At 25.0% G+C, this 24,846-nt stretch overlaps 2 protein-coding genes across 5 annotated transcripts in view; one reads left to right on the plus strand and one right to left on the minus strand.

The window, feature by feature from the left end:
* LOC129988558 (F-box DNA helicase 1-like) overlaps positions 1–17,371 on the minus strand; it is a 46,216-nt gene extending 28,845 nt beyond the window's left edge. For 3 of the 4 annotated variants that reach the window (XM_056096810.1, XM_056096811.1, XM_056096808.1), the window contains exons 1-9: positions 17,234–17,371; positions 16,935–16,996; positions 13,801–14,647; positions 11,910–12,037; positions 8,006–8,129; positions 5,971–6,158; positions 5,227–5,355; positions 5,036–5,130; positions 4,273–4,351 (exon numbers count right to left, since the gene is read on the minus strand). In XM_056096810.1, the coding sequence (XP_055952785.1) occupies positions 4,273–4,351; positions 5,036–5,130; positions 5,227–5,355; positions 5,971–6,158; positions 8,006–8,129; positions 11,910–12,037; positions 13,801–14,625 (1,568 nt within the window). In that variant the 5' untranslated portion in view covers positions 14,626–14,647; positions 16,935–16,996; positions 17,234–17,371. The remainder of the gene's footprint in view (positions 1–4,272; positions 4,352–5,035; positions 5,131–5,226; positions 5,356–5,970; positions 6,159–8,005; positions 8,130–11,909; positions 12,038–13,800; positions 14,648–16,934; positions 16,997–17,233) is intronic. The other variant, XM_056096809.1, reaches the window with a different exon arrangement.
* A 3,947-nt stretch (positions 17,372–21,318) lies between these two features.
* The window catches only part of LOC129988725 (VPS9 domain-containing protein 1-like), a 34,029-nt gene continuing 30,501 nt past the window's right edge, over positions 21,319–24,846 (plus strand). Inside the window, exons 1-2 of the mRNA XM_056096993.1 lie at positions 21,319–21,440; positions 24,467–24,547. Coding sequence (XP_055952968.1) covers positions 21,405–21,440; positions 24,467–24,547 — 117 coding nt within the window. The 5' untranslated portion in view covers positions 21,319–21,404. The remainder of the gene's footprint in view (positions 21,441–24,466; positions 24,548–24,846) is intronic.

A 24,846-nucleotide genomic window follows, 5' to 3' on the forward strand; every position in this document is an offset into this window, starting at 1 on the left:
CACAGTTTTAAAAATGAAGAATAAAATTTGCAATAAAAATAAACATGCAATTAAATTGCAATCATTTTTAAAAAAGTAACTCTGAATTAAGCTGCATTCCCATTTTCAGATATAATTTACAAGATAGACATAAAATTTATCATATCAAAGGAAAAGAAAATAATTAAAGCTTAGGATTAATAAGATTTAATAAGAAAAATAATTTTTATATATCCTTGCATTTAGAAAGCATTCTTATTTAAGAACATAATCAATTTTGTGAACAGATTTTACATTTTTCATTCCAGCAATTAATGAGACTATTATTATTCTCACATAAGATTTGAAGCATTTAATGTATGCAAGACTATCTTAAACCAAAAAGTTTCAGAGTACTATATTTAAAAATCTATTTCAGCATAATTCTTTCCTTTGACACGAGTGATTTTTTTAGAATTATATTGAGAAAAAAAAAAAAAATCATTAACCCTTTGACTACACATTTATTTAAAATGACCTTTGTGTTTGAAGTGCAATTAAATTTTTGAACATGTGAAGGCAGTAGCTTTTAAGTATGAACTTATTTATTTCTTATTATTCAGAATATATACTCGCTACATGATATTGAGATGACTTAAGCTAATTAGAATTACAAAAAAAGGGGGGAATATAAATTCAAACAAATATAGAACATTCTGATACGTCAAATGTACTCAAAGGGTTAAAGACCGGGGAGGGGGATACAGAATAAAAAGAAAAAGTAAACGAAATTCATTATATCTAAAATCATTACATATCCTTTTACTAAAAATATATTCTTGCAAGTAAAATGCAAGCAACACAGATGATTTAAATTTTAGCTGTAGTTATGTAGAAATTTCCTTTAAGTATATTCTAAACATAAAAACAAACAGCTTCAAAGAATTTAAGCAGAAAAAGTTATTTTTTATAATAAAAAAAATTATTCTTTATTTTTATTTATTTATTGTATTATTATTCCAGCATTATTTCAAGTATTTCATGATTTAATACAAATTATACTGGTCCTATGGACATTTTGATTCTAAATATTGCATGCATAAATATTGTTGATATGCAGCATTTGATAAATGTTCCTAATAGAAAAGTGTCTTTTATACTAGGATATCTTTCAGAAGACATTTAAACCTCTATTATATGTCATGTGTTTCATATCAAAATGTTTTTATAATGCAAAGTATGATGAATAAGATATATCACATGCTCAAAATCAATATGTTGTTAGCATAATCTCACCAGAGCAAAAGCAAGGTTTCATTATAATCCTTGGTATCTATATCTATTATCTTTCTATATGGTTTTAAGAAGTAGATTATTCCTTGAAATATCCTATTCTTTTAAATAAATATCCAGAAATGGTATTTTTTTAACAGTATTGAATATATCCAATGAATATATATATTATCCTTTTGCATTTTAATTTAATAGAGATAATGAATGAAGGCATTTTAGACTCACACTTTCCAATAAGCATATCAGAATTTCAAAGCAAATTTAATTTCTGGGTAATCTCAATACTACAGATGAAAATGAAACTGTTCCAAGAATATAATATTCAAAAATAAATTTTTAAAAATATGACCAGTAAACTATTATATATTTCTTGGAAGAAATACATTTTTTAAAAAAAATTTTAGTGCATTACTTTTGAACAAACATTTGAAGCCTATGGCTTAGATGTAAGTTGTTTAAACTGATCAATGTTTGAAATTTGATACTTTCTCAAAAAAAAACCCTTTAATTTCAGTTTATTTAAATTAATCATTTTGCAAGTTCTAAAGTAGCAAAATAACTATCTTATACAATAATTTCTCAGCATGTTTTACCAGGTTTGCCACTTAAACCTGGAAAAAAAAATCCCTACATTTTTCCTGTTTTTTTCTCTGAACATTTATTTAAGATGCAAAGAAATGTGCAAATAGCACTCATGTGCTAGCTATATGGTTTTAAGAAGTAGAAAAAGCAAGGAAAGGAAGCAATAATTTTAAATTATTCGAAATAGCATATATGCCATAGTATATATTATATAATAGCATATAATTTCATATTTACATGTAGAAAGAAAAAAATTATCTTTTATTTAGAATTCAGCAAGAAAAAATTTATATATTAAAAAGGGGGGATGTATTACCTCTCATTCTCTTTAACTAAGTCACACAAAAGAAGGACTCAAGTGAAAATAAAACAAAAAAAACATTTTTTATCATCAAGATATGAATCATTTAATGGTTACATATCAAAAAATTTTACAAAGCAAGATTACTTTTTTTTATTTATTCATTTTAGCCAATTCAAGTATTTGGGCACCAATTTCTGTAGATTTTTCAGCTATCAGTTTTATGACATTAATACACCTAATCCGTAACAAATAAAGCATGACATTTCTAAAAAGCCTAATGTACATTTTTTAGTTATATCAATTTTAGTGAACACATGTGGAAATATTTCTGATATATTACTGAATGTATTAAAGGATGAATATCATGCAACAAATTTTAAAGCTCATAAAAATTCAACTTAAAATTATTGTTCTTGAACTGAAAAGTTCGAAATTGGTTAATTTTCAGACATTAAATTTGATGTTTTTGGATTTGAAGTGTTATCTTTTCCTATATCGCTTTTAGATACTAAGTCCAATATCAACGATGACTTTTTTGAACTGGCACACACTCTCACATGTTTTCCTTTTTTGGCATAACTACTAAATACCTGTTTTCCCACATTACTTAGGTTTATTATCTTTTTACAAAGCAAGCATTACGGAATAAATGGATTTGTGGGATTTCTCAAACTCATTCAGCAAAATAAGGATCGATTTTTTTTTTTATCCAGCCAATTTGTATTAAATAAGGATTTTGTTCAGTTCTTTATTTTTAAAACATTCTCTAACCTACTTTGAATAAGCTCACAGTTTCTCAAATAATAAGCAAACCATTCGATAAATTCAAGTATGGCTGACTAAACAGCATCGCGCTGCTTCTGCAGATTGAATGTTGCTAATCCCGTCTGAGAAATATATTCTATTCTTTCACACAGTTATAGAAGTTTTGTGTGTGCTCATTAATTGGAATATGGGAACTCATGGAAAAAGAACAACAATCCTGCAAATCAAAAATGGAATGATCTCTACAGAAAAAACAGAGAAGTGAGAAAAAGGTGAGATAATACTGTACAATCATGAACAGTATTATTTCATTTTTAGAAGCCATGACAACGATCTTTTATTCTTGCAATCTTTAGAGCTGGGCATTTTTTAGATAGAAAAAAAAATTAATAACTAAGAAATTTCAAATTCCCTGTTTTTATAAAAAATTTCAGATTTGCCAGATTTTTCAAGTTTTCCTAGTGATGTGAAAATCATGTTTACACTTTTTTCAAATCAATAAATATGCAAATATTAAATCACCTAAAATGAATTATTATTCATAAACAATATTTATAGAATAAAGAACTTACAATCTTCCAATAAACATAACTGTAAATAGATGCTTCAAGATCTTATACTTTTCAATTAATCTAATTTTGAAAATATCTAATTTAGAAAATATTATCCAATTAATACATTTAATTGAAATACCATTAAATAATTTTAATTGTGAAAGAACTGAAAGAATGACATACTGCTCACTAATACCGATAATTTCAATTCAAGCTATTCGCCCCTCAACTCTCCAATCGTGTGTCTATATCAAATTAAAACATTCTCAAAGGTCTCTAATTTATGATAGGTACATAAAAATAATTTAGAATAGTAAGTGTGAAAAGTAATTATCTAATCATTAATTTCAATGAAAAAAAATCAGACAACTATTAAGTTACATTTCAGATATAAAAATATTTTGATGCAGATATAATCGTTTGCTTTAAAATTAACTTTTTGGTGATAATTAGAAACAGAAAAGAAAAAAATTCTTATAATTTTTTTTAAATTTAAAACTTTTGAAGAAATTTATTTATTATCTCAAGAAGGAATCAAAATGCTAGAATTTGTCAAGAATTTTTTTAAATGATGAAAGTAGTATGATTTCAAACTTAAATTATACTAATTTCTGATCCCATGTTTATAATTAGCAATGCAATTATTTCCTTTTGCTATCAATGTTATGCACAACCTCAAATAAAGGGGGGGGGGGTGTGAACAAATCTACAGAATAATCTTCATACTACTAAATATGTATTTCGCATGTGAACTGAACTTATATCTATTTATTTAAACAGCAGAAAAAAATTTCAAAATTGTTTATAAATACTCACTGATTGAACATAACATTTAGGAATTTCATTTGAGGATACAACTGAGCAAAGTGAATCAGTGTAGTAGTCTTGCCAGTCCCTAAATGAAAATAGTAATGAATTACTCGCATTAATAGACAGATTATTAGGTGAATTAAAAGAAATGCATTTTTTTTTCTTTATGAAAAATGCATTATATTGCAATATATATATATATATATATATATATATATATATATATATATATATATATATATATATTTCAAAAGGTTTTTCCATTGAAACAACTTTTTCGTTCATAAAATTCTGTTTTCAAAGCAAAAAAAAAAAAAACTTAACATTTTTATTCAATATTATTTTAAGTATGAAGATGATTATAAAGTTATAAATCATAAATGCAATTGAATAAAATAACTATATTTTATAAAATTTGCTAATTTATTTACTTACACTTGTTATTCTATTTAAATCAAAACAAATTAGGTTTTAAAAAATCTAAGGAGAAAAAAATTATTCTCTTGACATTTAAAATGTGAAATTTGTGAATTTCTTTGTTGCTTTCTTTTTTAAATTGATTTATCTTTACAATTTACAAAAATTAGTCAATTCTAAAAATAGAACCTTCCAACTTACATAAGAACTTTTCATCCATAAACTCATAGTCCTTTCAGGGAGGGGGGGAAATAAAAATTAACAAATCAAATCTGCTCTACATAAAATGTATAAGAGCAGATTTAAATGAATAAAAATTTATATGAGATAAATATTGAAAAAAAAATATTACCTGCAAGAGCAACAACTTTTATTATTTGATGAGGTTGTAAACGATGATTCAGGATTCTTAGTTGTTCATTTGTCAAATTACAATTTGATTTTTCACTAAAATGAAAAAAAAAAAAAAAAAAAAAAAAAATTCAAAATTTGGAAAACATATTTAAAATTTAAACAAATTCTCTATAATAATAATAGAATTACCAGTAACTATGAATACTCTGCTGTCCAGGCAATCCTTTCGGAATATTTAAACTTTGAGCACCTTGAGTATTCTTAGGTGGAAGTTCATTTTCAATCCAGTAAAGAGCATTGTAAACTCTGTAATGAAGTCTGTAAAAAAATTAAAGAACAAAAATAAATACACCACTACCGGAAAACAGAACTATATAGAAATAACATCTCAAAAATATAGTTTGAAAATATATTTTCAGCAAGTTTTCTTTTCGGTTTTAAAATGGATAGTTAAAGAATGTGTTTCTTTTGTTTTTTAGGGGTCTCTCTCTCTCTCTCTTTTATCTAAAAAACATTAAGAGTTCCTACTTCTCTCGCTCTCTCTAATCACGTATACCAGGAAAATAAGTTATATTTTAAAAGCTTTCATTCCTGCCCTATGTCTTTTTAAATAAACACTATATAAGAATTTATTTTCAAATTTTTGTTTATTTAACTACTTAAAAAGTAATTAAACATAACACTTAAAAAATAAAGCAGCATGAAAAATTAACCAAAATGGGTATGCAATAGTAATTGTTGGTCACATAATTGTCTCTTTATTTACATATCAAGATCTGACAGTTAAGTGAATGAATTTTAATTGTTTAAAAACCTATTAATGGTTTGTTTCCAATATTGATATAATTTTCTCATTATGAGAGAAAAAACATTTATACACTACTCATTACAATAGTAATGAATGCATAACAATATATAAATAAAATATCATACCCATGATTTATCCCAAACTTAGTTTTGAAGTATAAAAGAAATGCTGCCACACAGTAAAATGCATCTAAAATGTCATGGAGAGGACAACCTGATTTGTGTGTCATAAGAGATTTATATAAACTGAGAACATCATCAACAGTCTCAGAAATTAATAATGCAGCTGCAAGTAAACACCATACTTTTGATTCCTAAAATGAAATTTACAAAAGGGTGAAAAATATTCAAAAAGTATTTTCAGTAAATTTTCACATGAACAAATGTAATGAAGCTTACAGAATATTTAATATACAAGAATAATGATTTTCTTAATAAATAGTTTTAATATAACCAAAAGAAAGATTTTAAATCACCATTGCATGAAGCATTCTTAATATAACTGAACACATCTAGAAACAAAAATAATATAAGTATATAATTCCATTTTAATCCCTTTGAGACAGATGTATGTGGAAAGAAGCGTTCCCATAAGTCATGATTAGGCAAGTGACAACTGTTTCTAAAAGTCAGAGGATTTCCCCTGCTTAGCCCAATCAGCCTGAAATCTAGTATACATCTCTCTCACAATACACGTCTCATTTTTAAATATAATGTAAAAAATTAATTAAAATATTTGTTATTTAGTATTAATAAAAGAAAAATTTGGTGTATTTTACAATTATTATTAACTCTAAATTATTGATGCAGATTCTTTCTAGAATACCTTCCATAATATTCTATTTTAAATGATAGAAGAAAATGAACCCATGTTTAGCTTTGCACTCGCTAGTACATTTCTGTTTATATTTCAAAAAATACAATAATTCACAAACACTTGTGAAACTCAAATCTCATTTTGGAGAGAGAAATTTTAATGTACAATTTAAGACAATCTTTTGAAAGAAAACAAACTAATAATGCCATATGATGGAAAATATTTTGATCCAAAAGTCAACAAAAATATATGTCAATTGTCCTTCAAATTAAATTCTGTTGTAATGCAAGTATGTGGCATTTAGTCCTAAGGAGGATCTAACACAAATGCATATATGTGCTGTTCAATCCAAAGGGGCTAAATTCAGTTAATTTTTTATGAAATTATATACTGCTATAGTAAAATTCATAAGATAATAAATAAGAATAATAAATACAAATTTTTAAAAAAGCACAAAAAGATAAGCTATAAATATTAACTTAAAAAAGTAAATCATCAATTAAATAAATGATTTAACGAATTAATCTGACTAACAAATCAAGCAAAGATTGGAAGGGGAAAAACTATTGAAATAAAAACTTGAAACTTCTTTCATTTTTCTAATATGATAGAGCATCAAATATTTAACATTTGCACATAATTTCAAATGAAATATCTTATTTTAAACATTGTTTTGTGAATTATTATTGTTGTTTCTTATGACACTTGTCATTAGACAAGCCCGCTGACGAAGTCAGCGATTTATTTATAACTTCATGAATTGATAAACACCTTTTTGTTGTTTTGGTCCATCATATCAAGAATTAATTGCAATAACTGAATATATACAGCAAAAAATTTTGTATTATAGAAAAGTAAGCTACTATTCAATATCTGAATACTTCTAAATTGTTTAGAACTTCTAAAATTTCAAAGTAGTAAACAAACAATTATATATATATATACTAGCACATATCTTTTGAAAAATAAGCACTTTTTTTTTCATTGGTGTATCTCATAGCTGAGAAGTAGCTATTACAAACTAAAATTGGTAAAAAAGCAGTTAAATTGCAAACATTTTCTTTAACAGGCACACAATGTTTAATCAATGTAATTAAATTGGTTAGATTTAAATTAATAAAATAAGCCTTATTTCTGTACAGTTCAAATCTACTAAATCAATTTAAATATCAAATATTGAAAGGCTACTGAAGTGTTTTTTTTTTTTAATTAGAAACATAAATATCCAATTATATTTAAAATATCTTTCCATTTCACTAAAAAACAATATGGTCACACATATATTTATAAACAATACAAAGTTAAAATATTGAATCTAAATATGAAGATGTTTTTGAAGCCTACATTATTTAATAGTTCAGGAAACCTTTCAGTAAGAACTAGTTCAGACTGAGCTGCTTTTGCATTCTTCATTAAAACTTCATACATGTCTGCTGATGGTTTTCTTTTAAACTCTGTTGACATAAACCTATAAAATTATTTAAAAAATTAGTAAAAATGCAACTAATTTTTATTTAAAACAATAATGAAAAAAATATCATTAAGTATCTTTAACCTCAATTATAAGAAATTACTTAAGTTTAAACATGTTTAAACTTGAAAACCAATTTTATACTTCATTTTTCTTATTTAAAAGATGCCCTTATTTTAAAAATTATTAATAGAAAACCAAATCAATTTTTTATTTACATTATCTTTAAATAGGCTAAAACTATACCAAAGAGAATTATCTGATATAATTAAATTATTTATAAATTTTATTTCTACAAAAGCAACAGAATTTCTTTTTTTGAAGTCAATTTTCAAAACTTTATCTCTTTAATTAAAGCTGAAACACAATTTCCTCCCTGCAATAAATATCCAAAGTACAGACAAAAATTCATTAACCTTTTCTTTCAAATAATACAAATCTTATTTTAGTAAAAGTTTAATAACAACTGATTAAATAAATCAACTTAAAATGTGTTTTTAACACACTGTTATTAATAATATGTTTTTAATACACAAGCACATACTATGCAGTGCATAAAATTTATTTAGTAAACTAAATTTAAAGCAGCCAAAACACAGAAAAGAAATATATAAGATTTCTCCAACTTTATTGATATTGAAAAATGTCTCTTTCATCTGAAAACAGTTTTACAGTTTTCTATTGCTTAAAAATTGATCCAGAATAAGAAAATTTGTTTTTAGAAGTTGATAGTTTAAATTAACTGTTCGAAACGGCTGTCTTCCTATTCCATGGTATAAATAAGCATTTCAGTTGTCAATTCCAATGTTTCATTAAATTATGTATCATTCTTCAGAAATTGTTAAAAACATATGAAAAATTAGCTTTTCACAATTTTTAAAAATTATTCAGTATAACCAATAGATTTCTAAGATACAAAATCTTGTAAATTATTTGGTACAACAGATATTTTTTACTATAATTAAAAATAAAATTTAAAAAATGATTTTGGGATTCCATCAAGTGATAATAATAAATATATTTTCATTTTCTGGTATATGACACTCAACATAGTTTTCAACAGATTTGGTATGTGATAACTTAAATCTTTATATAAATATTTCAAATTATAAACATATAAAATGTTGCTTACAATCACTGAAGTATAAGAAATGCTTTAATGAAGGTAAAATTAATTTTATAAAATCATAAAAATAATCTCATTTTGAGCAATACTATATTAGCTTAATAAAGCTCAATGTGTGTGTTTGCGTCGGTGCTCTACAGGCCAAACCGTTCGACCTACAGCTACCAAATCTGGCACATGTATAGCTAGGAGATCGGGAATGTGCACCTTGAAGCAATTTTTTTTTAATTTTAAATAAGAATTTTAATTAATTAAAAATTAAGCAAAATTTTGGCATTTTTTGCTGTAACTTCCAAAAATATTACAGCTCAAAATTGATTTTTACATCAAGTTCAAAAAATTATTTTTTTAATTATTCTAATGTTTTACGCTGTAACTTAAATTTCTATTTTTAATTAATTTTTTAAAAATATTTTAGCTATATTTTTCAACAATTTATTTCGCACAAAATGAAAATAAAATTTAATCTGCAGAAGCATGGCAAAAAATTAGCTCTTACCACCATGTTGCCATCACACTGACAAAAGTTCTGATTAAAAAATTAACTTAATTATTACTGCAAATATAGAAAAATGCCATTTTCAGCACGTGACTATATGAAATGAAATAAGATATTTTATAAAAAAATAAATGCAAGAAATTTTTTGTCAAGTGTTAAGTTTTTATTAAAATGTCAAAACTATTTCACAGAATATAATTCCTTAGGACCAAAGGGTTGTCTAAAATTTAAACCTCATACTTTTTGAAATATATTTATAGATCGAAACAAAATAAACATTATTATTGACGTCATTTATATCTTTTTGAAATTAAAACTAAAAACCAAATTTTACAATGAATCAGAGAAATTTTTCTTACATAATTCTTCAAGATATTACATAAATTATCAAAATTATTCTATAATGCACATAAGATTTCAATGCCAAATGACTCTGTTTTCAGTACACATATTTAAAAAAAATTCTTGGCTTCAGTAAGAAAAATATTATTATTATGGTTATTAAATGCAGTTTAATCATTTCCACTTAAAATTTAAAATTGAAATTTTACGGGAAAAATCAGAGAGTGATACTTAGTGAAATGAACAGAATGACTTAAGGCCTTCATAATAGTTTGAGTGATTTATAAGAATATTACACTTGAAGATTAAAAAATTTTTACCGAAGAAGCTACTAAAAAATCAAGTTATATAAAATTTCTCATTGAAAATTTCAGCAAGCATTAATACTGACGAACCGGCTGGTTGCTAAAGGAGGCTAGTCAACAATAAAGCCATACAGATATTTAATACCATTAACAAAATTTTTAAAGATTTGAATTAAATATATTTGCCTTTTGTTTTAGTAAAACTGTTTAACTGTAAATACATTATAACATAAACAAGGAAACTGGAAGTAATCTCAGAATATTCATGCCGCAATTGTATCAAAGTTAGCTGGTGTTCTTACAGTTGACAGTGCCTCAATATAGATTGAGTGCTAATCATATAAAGCCACCTTTCATTCTTCAATTACTCTACAATAGTCACTTCATAACTTTATGAATCAAAGGATGAAATTTTAGTTCATATTATGCAATATACATGAGTATTTATACATTGGGTAGATAAATAATCAAAATTAATGAGGAAATTACCACACAAAACACTTTTTCCAAGTTGAAAATGGGAGGAAAAGTGAAAAAGATTTGCATCCAACATTTGTTAATAAATAAATATGCTCATAATAACAAATTCTGTATCATAAAAATGACATAAGGCTGCATTTTCCACACACAGAAACCTATCTCAATTCTAAGATAAAAATACATATGAAAAAGTTACATTATCCAAATTGATTTTTTGCTCCATATTACAATTCTGTAATGAACAACTGTGCGTCACTGCATGAGAACTATTATGAGGAACAAATCAGACCACAGTTACCTCAACAAACAGCCAAATCTCCCGTAAATACTGTATCATAACAATGAGAATGTACAATACTACAGTTAATAAAAAAAAAAAAAAAATAATGTGCAATTGATCAATATATTCAGGGGTATAAAGTTTAAAATAGGAACTCACCTTTTTTTTTTTTTTTTTTTCATTTTATTTCAGTAAATAATTTTTCTAAATTAGTACTCAATTAAACTTTGCACTCATGCAGTATGAGCTAAGTTATGCTTTTTCCATTTAACGAAAAATTGAACAGCATTAAAGCACTCGATACAGAATTTTAATTGGTTTCTAACTAATAGCAGCTTTCTTTTCTTTGTTTAAATTTTTCTTTAATAATTCATAACATTATCTTATTTTCCTGTGTGTATTTTCTATTTGAGTTTAAGAGAAATAATCCAATTTGTAAATGCAACATGAAATTGAATTTTGTCTACTAAAAAAGTAATTCAAATGCTAGAAATACAAATTCATGCTTCATTTCATTGAGAAACACGTATGTAATATAACACTAATTACTGTTACTAAATATTGGTATTCAAATTTGATTAAGCAGATTAAATATATGCATTATTTTGTTCAAAATAAGCTTAAAAATCTCCAAAAAATGTAAATGCCATTTATTTAAAAATATTTTTCATAGTTAAATTTTGTGTTTTAGTTATCATATTTTAAAATCATACAGAATAAAAAATAAAAAAAATTTGAAACTTACTTAAGTAGAGTTTCGAAGCAGTTTTCTACCTCAACCAATTTGAAATCTGAGCATATTTTTTCCATGATGTCTGTGTAAGTAGTTATACTTTTTTTAAGACCATAATATCTCTTCTTCCATTCAATAAACTATATAAAAAACATATTCATTAAAATTAATTGATAACAAATATTTAATTTTTATATTTCTAATTCTTATCCATTGTTTTAAAACAGTAAAACATTGAGATAAGTAATAAAAGTTATATGTTTTATGGAGATTGCAGTTGTCAGAAAAAGTTTTGTGTTTTATGACTAAACACATTTAAATAAAAACGTTAGCAATTAAGACTCGATAAGTAATGAAACATTACTAAGAATCAAAAAGTGTAATTCCTGCCTATCATTTAGAATCTTACAATCTAGTGCAAAAAAAAAAAAAAAAAAAATCACTATTGCATATGAAAAAAAAATAGAAGCAACACAAATAATATATTTGTCCTCTGCTCAGCTAGACTAGATTATAATGGTGTTATCAAACTTTTAGCTCTTTATTTATTTATTTATTTTTGCTACATGTAATTATTTTTATTTTTTGCAACTATCTGAAAAGAATTTTTGTGAATACCCGAGAAGAAATTTTGGTGAATTTTTTGATAGTTGGTGAGATCACACAATAATCTTAAATCCCACCCCCTTTTTTTTTAAGATACCCTCTTTCCTAACAACTATATCTACATTCAGAGAAATAATATCTCACACTTCTAGGAATATAACAAATGATTAATTTTTATTAAAATATAAAATGACGAAAACTATAGACTAAGAAAAATATATGACTTTTACCAAAATAAAATGGTAAAAATACTTTGCAGTTAAAGATAAGCATGAATGCATAAATTTATTATATTGGTATCCTGTTTTTGAAATAGATTTGGTCTATTTGAAGATGAACTTCATAATTTTGAACTGTAAGCAGATGACAATTGAATATTCCTTGTCGGACATCCACATCACACTAGCATAAGCACAACTGATCTTGATGAATTTAACATAAACCAGGTCTGCAGTCACAAGGAATTATAAGTAGAACCAAATCTAAAACTACAACTCTCCAAACCTGAAATCTAGACTCTGCCACAAAATAATCACCACTCTTAATATGATGGAAACAAAAGTATTTAATGATGTTCATTGATATTTAAAACTTATTTCATATTAAAGCCTAAAAATTATGTATTATTTTTTTAAATAAATAAACCTAAATAATTTTTAAAATTTAAAAATGGCTATTCTTGAAAATATTTAACACACACATCTAAAATAATTTCCAAACCCAGAGATAGCCCTCCAATCTAAACTCAAGATTGATTTCACTAATTTTTTTTTTTTTTTATGTGAAAGCTCAACCTTGATACATCAATAATTTTTTGTTCTCTGTCACCCTTCTATTCTTTAAAGGGGATATCAAAAACACTACTTTGCTATAAATTCTCTTTTGAGAAAAGTCTTGGCTTTAATCACTATACTGATTTCTTTTTTACACAAAATAACTCATGAATCCTAGTTTGATTGCTCCTTTCTTCTGCCTATCCTTTATTATCAAGAAGGATTTCAAAAACATATAATGCACATTTTGTATGAGAAGAAAATGCCTCTCAATCTAAAGTATAATTCTGGAATGAGAGAAAAATCTGATTTTTATCATTCATTTTAGCATTTAGAAAAAGACTCTTTTCATTTAATTGCTTCATCCAAATATGACTTTTATTTTTATAAAAATAGAAATCCTCAAAATATAAATATTAAATTCAACATGAGCAGCTTTATCCCTAATCAAAACTGTCATGAAAAAATACTCTTTCTTATCACAATAAAAAGAAAATTTTCAAAAAAGGTACCAGTTTACTTACATTAGAATCGTCTATTACATCTCTCCATGTTGAGCAAACAAGTCGATTTTTCATTAAATCAATAAAAGGGAGCTGGCATAATATTGCTTCTAAAACATGATGAGGTAGATGCAAAAAATAACTAGGAGAATTTTCATCATACTCAGCACTAGAAGGTTCATCAAGAAGACCATAGTATTTAAAAGGTTCAGATACTTCATCCAAAGATCTTTGAGAACAATGTGACCTTGGTGGCAATGGAAAAGAAACATAATTACAAAAGACTCCAGAATCTTTAGTAGGATCCTTAAAAGGAACTGAATCTTCAAGAGTATAATTTATAGCTGTCTTGCTTTCAACTTTCTTTTTTATAGAAGAAGAATGTATAGGCTTAAAATAATTTACAATTTTATTAGCCATACTAGAAGTAGTAGAAGATTTTGGCCTGAGTGGCTTTCTCCCAATTTTAGTTGAAAATACATTTAATTGGATTTTAAAGTCTTCTTCACTATCGATTTCACTCTCCTCCGATTTTTTGTTGGATGGGCCAGCTTTCCATATAGAATCTTCTATTAGAGACGACTCAGCTTTTGTCTTTTTACTCTCCACATCTTTTTCAGTGGATTTTTTCAATAATTTTGATGCTTTAGTAAATGATGGATATGATAAAGTCCGTTTGTTTTCTGTTCTATCGTTTCTAGGATACATGCCTCTATTAGGATCCTTCGAACTCTTTTGAACTTGATTTGGTGACACTAAAGGCAAAATTTCAGAAGATATGCGAGAATAACTGCATTCTTGGGTATCAACTCTCCGCTTTTTTCGAGGTTGCTTTGGTGAGGACATTGTGAACAGAAAGCCAGAACCTCTAGAAAATAATACAGAGAAGAAAAATATTTGAAATAAACAGGGGAAAAAAATAACACAAAATATATTTTAAGCATTTCATAAAAGGCAAAAAGGAAGACAAATATAGGAAAGTTTCAGTTTCCTCACAGTATTCATAATTAATTTACATAAATAAATAGAATGTAGTTCCTAATTCCACAACATAATTAAACTCTATATACTTAGAATGAAATATAATTAGAATAAGTATAGCTTTATGGGCTTTTCACCTCGTGAAACCAAATGGCATGCTACATTAAAGTAAATTATGCCACTTATAAATGCTGTGCTTACTCATAGGTTTCTAAACTCCCAATTTTAAAAACATAAATTATATATATATATATATATATATATATATATATATATATATATATATATATATATATATATATATATATATATATATATATATATATAATGTACTGTTAAAATGATAGAGATTCATAAAATCCAAAAATTATTTATTTTTTTTAAATGTAACAAAAATACTCTAAAAAAATCCCTACAAAAAAGGAATTTTTATGAACATATGTAGGCATATTTATCACTTAAAAGATCTTAATAACTGATAACAATAAAAAAAAGAATAAAATATCTGTGGCAGTCAAATTTTGTAGCCAAAATATAGCAATTATTCCAAACAAAACCCCTTTAGAAATAAATGAATGCTAAGCACTTTTTCATTTAAAGAAAATCTAATGGCAAATATTCAAGGAGGTAATATATATATATGTAAGAGCTATGCTACAAATATCCTATTACACTTCTCTATAGTAATATTTAAAAAAATAAATATAAACCTGAACTTTAATTATCATGAACTTCCTATAAATATATTAAGAATGCCTTTAATGCTAAATTAATAATATTTGTAAATAGATTCTGACTCGTATATTAAATAAACTACTTTTTAAATTATCAGATATATAGCTTAAAATTGGAATAATCTGTAAAAGGATCATAGAAAAACTTCAAACTAAATTCTAATAAAAATATTAATTATAATCATGAAACAGCATAAGATTTAGACTTCTTATCTAATTTATAATTCTAGTTTCAATATCAAGGATGATGCAACCTTCATTAATATTGTTTATCATTCAACATTACCTTAAATGTTATTTATAATTAAAACAAAAGAACAAATTAAATAGCATATAATTACAAACTAAGTCATAATTTTTCTTCATTAATCTTAAAGTTGTAAAAAATATACATTCAAGAATTTAGAAAAATATAATCACAATGCTTCTTTAATCTACTTTCTTAGTTGGACAGGACAAAAATGCAGAAACTAGTTGTTTCAGGTCATTATAGTTGATTAGAATTGATGAACTCAATTCAAAGAATTATCTTAAGCTAAATTAGCAAATATATATAATAAATAGAAATCTGGATATTCCCATCATTTTGAACTCATTTTTTTATTCAAATTTTGTTTCCAATCTTAAAATTTAAAGATTATATGAGAAATCAAACTTCTAATAAAGGTAAATAAATTCCATAACTGATCTTGTAGATTTAGGTTCAAAAGAATTCAGAGATAATTTATTCAATGGCTGAAAGTTTTAATCTGTGGCTTGAAGTATTTTCATCTATGACACTTCATCCAATCATGTAAAAAAAAAAAAAAAGCATACTAATTTGCAGAACTCAAGTTCTATTCCCTCATAAAAAAACACACATAAAATCAGCTATTTTTTATATACAAAAACAAAATGAAAGCCAAAAAGTGAAACTAAAACCAAGCACTAACTTCAAGTCAAATTTAACATTTTTAAAATTATACTTTGCTCAAGAAATACTGAATACATAGTCCAAACATTGGCTCTCCCAAACATTTAATAATATAATTATTGCACCTAAATTATGTTAAAAATGTATTAAATGTTATGTAATGGCTGAATTTATGTTATGGCTCATGTTATGTATTAAATGTTTATTAAACATTAATAAACATTTAATATCACCCATAAAAAATTTCCAAATGATTTTAACAGACATTACAAATAATAAATTACATTAAATGACATCAAATATATGAAAACGGAAACAATGAAAAATGATCAAATCGATAATTCCTTTACAAATACAATTATAATTTTAGTAGTCTAAATATTTCATCATTCACACATATCTCAATGTAAAACTATAAAATTAAACCTAAAATAATACATAATATTAGGCAACAGAATAACGTTTCAAATATTTTTAAGAAAAGAAATAACTAATGAGGACAACTTATTAAAATGTTTCAAAAATACCTTCTTCAATCCTCTCTTATGGAACTCTAAAGCTCAGTTTCACAATGACAAGAAATTTAAATCTGAAATGATCGATTAAAAAAACTCAATAAATTCCTCAAGTTTTAAATACAAGAAAGAAACAGAATAACTTATATATCATTATGGATGTTAAATTTTAATGTTATAACATTAAAATTTAACTTCCATTATTAGGTGCAGTATTTAATTAACATTTAAAAATAACGATCACAATGCATAAATTATTGCAAATTACTTGATTACAAAATAAAAATTCAGTAAAATAAAAATATACCTACCTCCAAAAAATATTAATTAATCTGTAAACATCCTGTTTTCTTCACCAATTTACTAAATAACACAGACTGAAATATGACCAAAATGTCCACAAATTACGCGTTCGAACACAACAGATACCGATGAAGCTGAAAAGAAAAAAAAAATGAAGCATGTGTTTACAGACAGCACTTCGATTCAAACTAGCATTAAAAAAGTCGTATTTGGAGGCAGGTTACCAGAACTTTGGCGAATTTTTCTATTTCAGTTATCTTTACTGTCAATATTTCATGATATAAAGTGTATTTTATATGAAATAGATTAAATATTAATATTTATATCAATTTTGTTTTTACTCGAATAATCAAAAAAGATTTCGGAATAGATCACTAGATTTCCTTTACAGAATAAAAAGGCGATAAAATGTCGTTATTGGTAATGAGTGTTTTCTGAGAATATAGTGGCATAATACAAGTGAATGGAAATTCGTTCATTCCGAAACGGTTATTCAAATCCGGATTCGCAAAAGGAATTAGGGGAATTAGCAAAGTAATCAGGTGGTACTATTCCGATCGATTAACGATTCATTTATGATTGTAATTTTTCTAAATATAAATTGGATGAAATAATGAAATGTCCGTTATAAATAAAGGCTCTTGATATTGAAGTAGGAAATTTTTATGTCCATCCATAAAACTTCATTGATGCTTTTAAATGATCACAAATTAAAATTGTTATACCTTCTTTAATTTTGCAAAAAAAGGCAAGAAACAACTCATTTCTGTTTTCTTTTATTATCATAAACTCCAAGGCTTTAATTACTTTTCTAAATTTTTAGAATATTTACATTTTTTATAAATTTTTAAGCTTTGAACTTTTCTAGTTAGTTTTTTAAAAATTGATTTAAATTAATTTAAATTTAATTAAAATTAATTAATTAAGTTATTTGATATAAAATATTAATGCATTTCATCTTATTAAAACTATATTGATATTAATATAATGTTAATAAGAATAATTCTTAAGATTAGCATTTCAATAGTAATAAATTCCATTTGAGTCACGACCTTCGTAATACAAGGCCTCACAACTCCCAACGCTTTCAGCCGGTGACGTCATGAGGTTGGATGAGTTCTGTAGAAAACGATAGTCGTTATCGTAGTGAAGAATGGGAAATGTGTTATTGGTTTTTTTTTTGGTAGTTTTCTGATCTTTTTGCATATTAATTTTAATTTATCGTAATGAAGATGCCTAGTGCGTGCTGTATTCCCAATTGTAAAAGTAATTACACAAAAAATAGCTCGTAATGTTTCTGTATTTTCGTTTCAAAACGATAAAAACACTAGAAGAGCATGGATCTCTACAACAAAGCGGAACGATTTCGTACCAACTAAATATATTAAGGTAAGTTTGATTTTTTTAATACAATTTTTAGTTAATTAATTCTTTTGAAATACGAAACATTTAAATTATGTATAACTTCATTTATCTTCTGTCATTTTTGTTTGCTCTACATTTAGTTGCTTATGCTTCCAATTACTTTGGTATTGTTTGCTTGAGCTAAATAAAAAACTTCTTTGTTTTATTGTTACTTTTCATAGTCTTTTGTTTATTTGTTCCTAATATTTAAAATGTTTTGTTTCTGTATCTTTTTATACTTCATACAAATTTTTTAAAATCTGATTTAGGCCTAATATTTGTTGCTAACATTTAGGTCTGTGCTAAACATTTTCAAGAAAATCAGTTTTTAACAGTTAGAAAAGCGTTTAATGCCAGTACAATAGAACTTATTCAAGTACCACTAGAGTGTAAAAGGCAATTTTTTTAGAAATTTTTATTAATTATCATCAAAATCTTACAAAGTACTTAAGTGGTTTATTGTTATGATCTTATAAAAAAAAGTTTAAAATCATCTAATGAATAATAAAACTTAATTTTTAATTATATATATCATGACTATAGATTGTAGCAGATTAAACTTATATTTTATCCTAAAATATTATGTAAAAAAGTTAGATATAATTGTAAAAACAATATGAATTGCATGCTCATATAGGTTTAGAAAATGTAGTTTTTATTTGTTTATCTATAAATCATCAGATTATATAAAAAACAATTAATATTTATTATTATTTTTAAATATAATTAGTTATGCACAATCTTTAATTATAAATGAATGCAACTTTTACAAAATATCTGAAACTTTTTTTAAAAGTAATGAAAAGTTACTCTTTTTAAATCCATTTTTCATACCGTGTAAAATCAATTGATTAATTCATGTAGAATATTGTATTACTTGAATGGTAGTATAAATAATTACTATAGATATTCCAACATAATATTGAACTAGGTATTTATTTTGGGTGAATGAATGTTTCTGTTAATTTTAAATTTTATTTTTTAATACTCATTATGATTTATTTAATACTGTCCAACATACGGTAGCTTTTAGCTTATATATTAAGAAAATATCTATTCTGTTTTTGATTTTAAGTTTTAATAAATTACTAATTTTTTTTAATCTGAAGAATTCCACTTTTTTCTTTCTTTTTTTCTAGGCTTGTACCTGATGCTGTACCTTCAATTTTCCCTAATTTACCCTCATACTTTTCCTCAGAATCAAAAGCAAGAAGAGAAACTCCAATGGATAGGTCAACACATAAAAAAAGGGAAAACTTAAAAGCAGCTTTAAATAGCAGTCTCCAGGACATAGTAAAAAGAGAGATAGAAAAAATCAACACTTTTTCTGATTTAATTTTAAAATTTAAAAACTTTAAATCAAATACATGGAGTATAATTCAAAAATCAAACAAAATAATTTTTATTTGTCTAGGCTCTTCTCAAGCTGCTAAGGTAAGTAATTCTTTATTAATTTCTTCCAAATTAGAAGTAATTTGTAAGTTTGTATTTTAACTTTATTTAATATTATAATTATTTTCATTTGTTTGTGTGAAATTTATAATAAAGTTGGAAAACAAAATGTATTTTGTTATTGCTTTTGTTATTGCCTGAAAATAAAATGTTATGATTCAAATGGTGTGTGATTTTTTTATTTGTGTTTTCTTTTACTGTTTCTACAGATTGAATTGAAATTAATTATAAATACATTGACATGTAAAGTCAGATATATAATAAAAGCTAGTTTATTAAATTGTATGAATTACTAATATATTAAATGAAAACAAATCTTCATGTGAAAAAACAAGCTGTGAAAGTAATTCTTTTTTATCAACAGAATTAGTTGGTGTAAAATTTAAATTTTATATTAAATACATTAATATTTCATTTGAAAGTTCATAAGTAATTTGAGAAGTAAACAATTTTATGTTAACTTATAAAATACATATTATTACCTGTCACTACAATAAAAAAAAATCATCAAAAACTTTAAAAAGTATTAATTTAATTTTAAGCTTTAAAAAATATTTTCAGGGAAAAAACAAAACGATTTTTAATAAAATAAAAACGAAAATATCTATTAAAACAAGAAAAACTAACAATAATACCCCAATGTATATATCTAATAAATTTACATTGTGATTTAAATGTTATTAAATGTAGTTTGAATGTTATTAAATGGTCAATAAGCTATAGAGGACCTTAAGATTTTCTACCATGCCGTTTCTTTTATTCACACAGGGAAAAATAAATAATTTTGAATTTTATACAAGGTAAATGTCTTAATAATAAGTTATTTTTAATTGAACTTAAAATATACCTAAATATCAAGGAAGAAAGCGGGATTCTGCTCATGGCAGCCGATCATCCTACTCGTGTGACGTCACAAATAAGTTGTGAGGCCTTGTTTTACGAAGGTCGTGTTTGAGTACACAACCAGATATAATTAGTCAGCAGATCCGGATCCGTGAAGAGAACGGATCCGTCTTTCAATTCAATTCCCAGTCGCGCTATGATTCTCTTTCAATGCAAAAAAAAGAAATGCTATTCTAAACTTGTCACACAAGAACAATGGCATTTATAATGGATTTTTTTTAGTTGCTGATAATTTTAAAAAAAAATTCTTTGAGAAGACATTGTAATTTTTTTCCACATTTAATTTTAAAATATCAAAATTATTCATTTGTTTCCCACAGAAATCAATATAACAAATCGATATTAAATTTACATTGACATCGTGTATTTGTTAGTAAACAATAAAAACTAAAACAAGGGAACGGAGAGACATGTGTGTCTATGTTTAAGTTACTGACGAACAAAAAGAAATTAAAGGTTCGCAACTTTAGTTTTTAAAAATTTATTGATATTTGTAGGTGTTTTATTAGATAATAATTGTTAATCTTATTTGAATGTACTGCGATTTATTTATTTATAAATAGATGATCTGTGAAAAACTTTTACTGTATTAGTTTTATTTTCCTTTCATTCATTTTCTAATAGCGTGGTTTCATTTAATTGGAAATGGGATCTATATTGTTCCTAACTGATTTATAAATGAATGAGTTATTTAGAGCAGATTTATTTCCTACATTGTATTTCAACTTCATTTAGCGCATATGAAAAGCTTGAATACGTAATTATTATATTTATATACTTATACTGTCGATAAACTACAGTAATTCATTTTGAATTCAGTTCTTGCTTAACTAACTGAATTGCAATCCATATTTTCTTTTTCTCTCTCTCCCTCTTTATATGAAATTATTCTTAATTTTCAAGATGCTTATCAATGTTGAAATTAATGCAAATTCTTTTCACTTATTTTGAATATTTCATTTGTATGGTTTTCTCAACATCTTAAATTCTTTCCACTGAAGTAGAAATTGTTATCTATATTAAATTATATATATATATTTTTTAATTTTTGCTTTCTTATTGATGTGATTTAATTTTTCCCAGTTTCAGTCTTCTTTCTGCATTATAGCTTTTGTATAGAACGCATTTGTGTTGTGTTTCAGTGTACTACTGGTTATCAACTGAAATCATATCATAAAGTTGAACTGAAGATCTTAAAAATGGAACTTACTTCACTTTTGCTAAGCTATTTGAAATCCAATTAGAATGAGTCTTTTCTAGAATGTGCCCTTATCAAAAATGTTATACATATGTAATAAGAAAAATAAAATGAAGGAGAAACAACTAGTAAATGATAAACAATTAGATATTAATAGCTATTTAAGAGAATTAAAAAGAAATTCAAATAATGATATGTGTAAAAGATATATTCATAACCAACTGACACAATATATTATCTATGAAAGATATTTAATTACATATTTGTATCCTTTTTTGTACAATAATTCAAGCTATGTCAGTTTGAATTACAGTTCTTGTATATGACTGTAGGATATATTTACATCGTGTCAATATATCCTATTTAGACAACATTGATATCTTTCAGACTTCACTATTTTCTATGCTAAGTAAAAGACTTTGAAAAATTTCTGTAAAGAAAAAAGTAATTTTCCTATCTCATAGGACCTGTAAAACTCTTTAACATTAAAATTCTATCGATTTCACACAGGTAGAGAATTGATACATCAGTATGATTAATGAAACTAGTGTGCAATAAGAAGAATGTTCAGAAAACATTTTTCGTTATCCTGGGAAGCTTTATTATGAATACACTGACAATTGGAGAAAAACACTTGAACTTTAACCAGACAAACTTTTTACCTTGTGAAACTAATATTAAAAAAATGTTTTGGCAAACTGTTGTAAGCAAACACCTTAAAACATCTAAAAACTGGAATAAAAAAAAATTAAAAGTAGAATAAAAAATTCTGCTCACTGATGGATTGGTTGTTGGATCAATCAGTCCATCAGTGAGCACAATTTTCTATTCTAGTTTTGCAGTCTGAGTATCTGAGTACCAGAATAAGTACTGCATCTCCCTCTTCTTTGCCAATCAGTATATGTACCATAGGTTTCTGCTCTCATTCTGCCCATTAAAAATTAAAGAAAAGTTGTCATTTGTTATGTTGATTCTTTTCTTGCTTTGTGTGACAATTTAATTGTAAAAATAAATGATGAATTTTGGAAAAAATCCCACAGAATATGAAATTAAAGCAGAAATAGAATATCAGTAAATATACATAAGAATGAATTCTCTAAGAACTAGCAAAATAATAATAATAAAAAAAAAAAGAATGCAGCAACACAAAAGTGGTTCATGAAATTTGTTGCCTTGTAAAATTCTAAAAAAAAAAAAAAAAACCCATTTTATTTAAGATATAATCTTTTTTCTTTTGTATTTATATAATGAAAAATGAAGATAGGAGAACTGCTATTTAGAAATACAAAGCACATGTCTTTTGAATCTCAATAGTGTACATATTTCATGATCACAAACTATAGCTGGGAGCTAAGTAGTTTTGAGAATTTCCCATCTTTTAAACTTCCAAACCATAAGAGTATAAAATATTTTAATCTTGTACTTTAATATCATTTTCATAATTATATATGATTGAAGTTTAATGTTATCAATTTTAGGTTTTAAAATGGGAATCTTCTGCAAATGGATAAAAATTTAATGCTCATAATTAAATCTGATAGTAAAAAATTGTAGTAAAAGAATTATATGCTGCATAAATATTACATAAAATATATTCTGAATTTGGTTTACAGCATCAACATTAACTTATTTTTTCTATATTAATCATAATCAAGACTTTGTGCATATCAGACAGTTGAATATTTGATAAGTATGATTACAGTTATAAAACAATGTTTCTTTCTGTTAGGTGAACTATGTTTCTTTCTGTTCACTATAAAACTAAAAAGCATTTATCTTATTTTAACCCTTTAAAGGGCTATTTTTTTCTAGCCATATTATGTTAAAATATTTTTAAGTTTGAAATTAGAATAAGAAAAGGGATTCTTTTAGCTTATTAGATTAATTTAATTAGATTAATTAATTAATTTGCTTAATTAATAATTAAGTAACAAATCAAGACACATCATTTAGTCTGAGATAAAGAACTAAAGTCTCTAAGTTTCTGACTTACTAAAAAAATTTGTCAGAACTTATGCCAACCTACATAATTTCATACAAAGATTGATAAATTTGGTTGGAAGCATACTTCCCACGGCCCTAGTAAGGGTTAAAAAGAATCCCTTTTCTTTTTAACCCTTACTAGGGCAATATTCTGTTACAATATTCTGTTACATAATGTTAATGATGTGAAATTATAAATTTTATTTAATCTGAAATTCGGTCAGAATTATGATATTATTGATAAAAGAGAGACACATAAGTACATGTATAAATATCCCATCTAATAATTTCTATCTTTCAGGATATTATAATGGAAAATCGTTCTTTGGCATTAAGGTATCTCTCAGATGCTTTAAATATGGATAGCAGTGGAAACTATCAGGTAACATTGTAATTTTATTTCTTTTTAAAAAATTTATTTCATATTTTAGACTTTTATATGTATATAAATAAGAAATAATCAAAAATACAAACATTATGAAATATCAATTAAAATTTATTTCTGAAAAAAAAAACTAAAAATTAATTCTGAATCAAACTAAAAAAGATACAATTGTATTTAAAAAGCCTAATGCTGCTGCTTCTAAATACAGATGAACTTAACCAAATTAGTAAGAATATTAAGTTATATAACCAAAAAGAATAAAAATAGAATAAAAAAAGAAATTATATATCCGTCCT

Source organism: Argiope bruennichi, chromosome 10 (assembly GCF_947563725.1).
Source record: "Argiope bruennichi chromosome 10, qqArgBrue1.1, whole genome shotgun sequence".
Classification (NCBI taxonomy): domain Eukaryota; kingdom Metazoa; phylum Arthropoda; class Arachnida; order Araneae; family Araneidae; genus Argiope; species Argiope bruennichi.